Source organism: Apodemus sylvaticus, chromosome 1 (genome assembly GCF_947179515.1).
Source record: "Apodemus sylvaticus chromosome 1, mApoSyl1.1, whole genome shotgun sequence".
Taxonomy (NCBI): domain Eukaryota; kingdom Metazoa; phylum Chordata; class Mammalia; order Rodentia; family Muridae; genus Apodemus; species Apodemus sylvaticus.
Genome location: NC_067472.1, coordinates 209,259,909 through 209,261,384, shown reverse-complemented (window position 1 = coordinate 209,261,384; position 1,476 = coordinate 209,259,909). Strand labels below are relative to the sequence as shown.

General features: G+C 39.4%; 1 protein-coding gene across 1 annotated transcript; it reads right to left on the bottom strand.

Annotated features, from left to right (window-relative positions):
- Positions 1–343: 343 nt before the first annotated feature.
- On the bottom strand, positions 344–1,273 carry LOC127674027 (vomeronasal type-1 receptor 4-like). The gene has a single exon (XM_052169876.1). It carries the CDS (start codon positions 1,271–1,273, stop codon positions 344–346), a length of 930 nt encoding a protein of 309 aa, XP_052025836.1.
- Positions 1,274–1,476: the final 203 nt, after the last annotated feature.

Genomic DNA, 1,476 nt, shown 5'->3' with positions numbered 1-1,476 from the left:
CCATTGTCACTAATTACTTAGATATCCCATACAATTTATTTCCTCAGAGTTATTTTAGCACCACATTCTTCACTCAGATTCACAGTCTAGCTTGAAGCCAGTGTTGATTAATGTTTGTCTATAAAAGAGATCCATGAATGTTAAACCCATGTAAACCATAATTATTACAACCTATATACCCTACAATTTAAATTTATCTTGTACCAAAATGTCCTAAATTGAAACAATTGAAAGTAACTGGATTCAAAGAGCACTGGGAGATATTTTACCTAGAGTGTAGATCTGATGTGAACATTACATACTGAATATAATAGTGTGTACAGTATATGTTTTAAAGAGCCGACTACACAAGAATAAAATTGGCCCTTGATATATTCAAAGTATGGCAGAGTTTAAAACTCCTAGTATAGCTTCTGGTGAGCAGAAAGGGGCAGAGTACTGGGAAACAAGCACTCATGGCCACGTTGGCATTGACCAGCCATGTGTCTGCTTTATCCTGGAAAGAAAAACACATCATTAAGACAAAAGATGTTCCATAAAGACCTACAAAACTGCTCACTAGGACAAGAACACGCCCCGTGGCCTTGGTTTCATGACGTGACTTTGTAGCCAAGGATCTGTGAACATGTCGGACCTTCTGCTTATGCTTGGCTAAGATCAGCACCATGAGGCCACTGGCCCACACCATGAGTCCCAAGCACAGGACATCACTGGAGGCCAATATGATCACATACACTCTGTAAGTTTGTTTGGAACGATTGATTGCTAAACAGTACAACAATTGTCTAAATTCAGTAAGATTTCCTTTATCTCTCATGTCAGTCACTGTCATGATTATGAAGCTATTTACAAGCAGACACAGGGACCAGCACAAGGCCAGGGAAGTACCAATCATTTTGGGGATTCTGGCCTTGAGCTGTGCAGACATAGAATTGGTGGAGCTAATAGTGATGGCCTGAAAGATACTCAACAGGCATGTGGAACCAAGGGAAAATCCCCTCGAAACTCTATGCAAATAAAAGACAAGTTTACATGCAATCTCCTCTAGAAAATATGAATGCCCAAAAGTAGCCATTGTCTGAGGGATTCCTTTGCAGATAACAACCATGATGTTGGCCCAGGTGAGGTGTTTGACAATTAGGTCTACAGGCCTTGTCTTGATCCCAGAGAAGTCAGCAATGATAAAACAACAAAGCAAAACAGAGTTCCCCAGCATTCCCAGCACAGTCTGGGACAGGAAAAAGATCCCCATGGTCAGGTCTGCAGAGGCCATTCTCATACATTATAGGGGAATGTCACTCAGTATTACATCCCAGCACTTCATGATGGACATGCAGGGCTAATCTCTTCATTGTACATAAAATTTGTGTTGTTAAACATTCAAATACAATATTTTATATCATACTTTATATCAATTCAGATGTAGAAATAAAATACTTCAATTTTGTTTTTTTAGGTTTTGACCAGGTATATGTG

What these genes read in the sequence shown, in the direction of transcription:
- LOC127674027 (XM_052169876.1), bottom strand. Translation starts at nt 1,273, where the DNA reads ATGGCCTCTGCAGACCTGACCATGGGGATCTTTTTCCTGTCCCAGACT.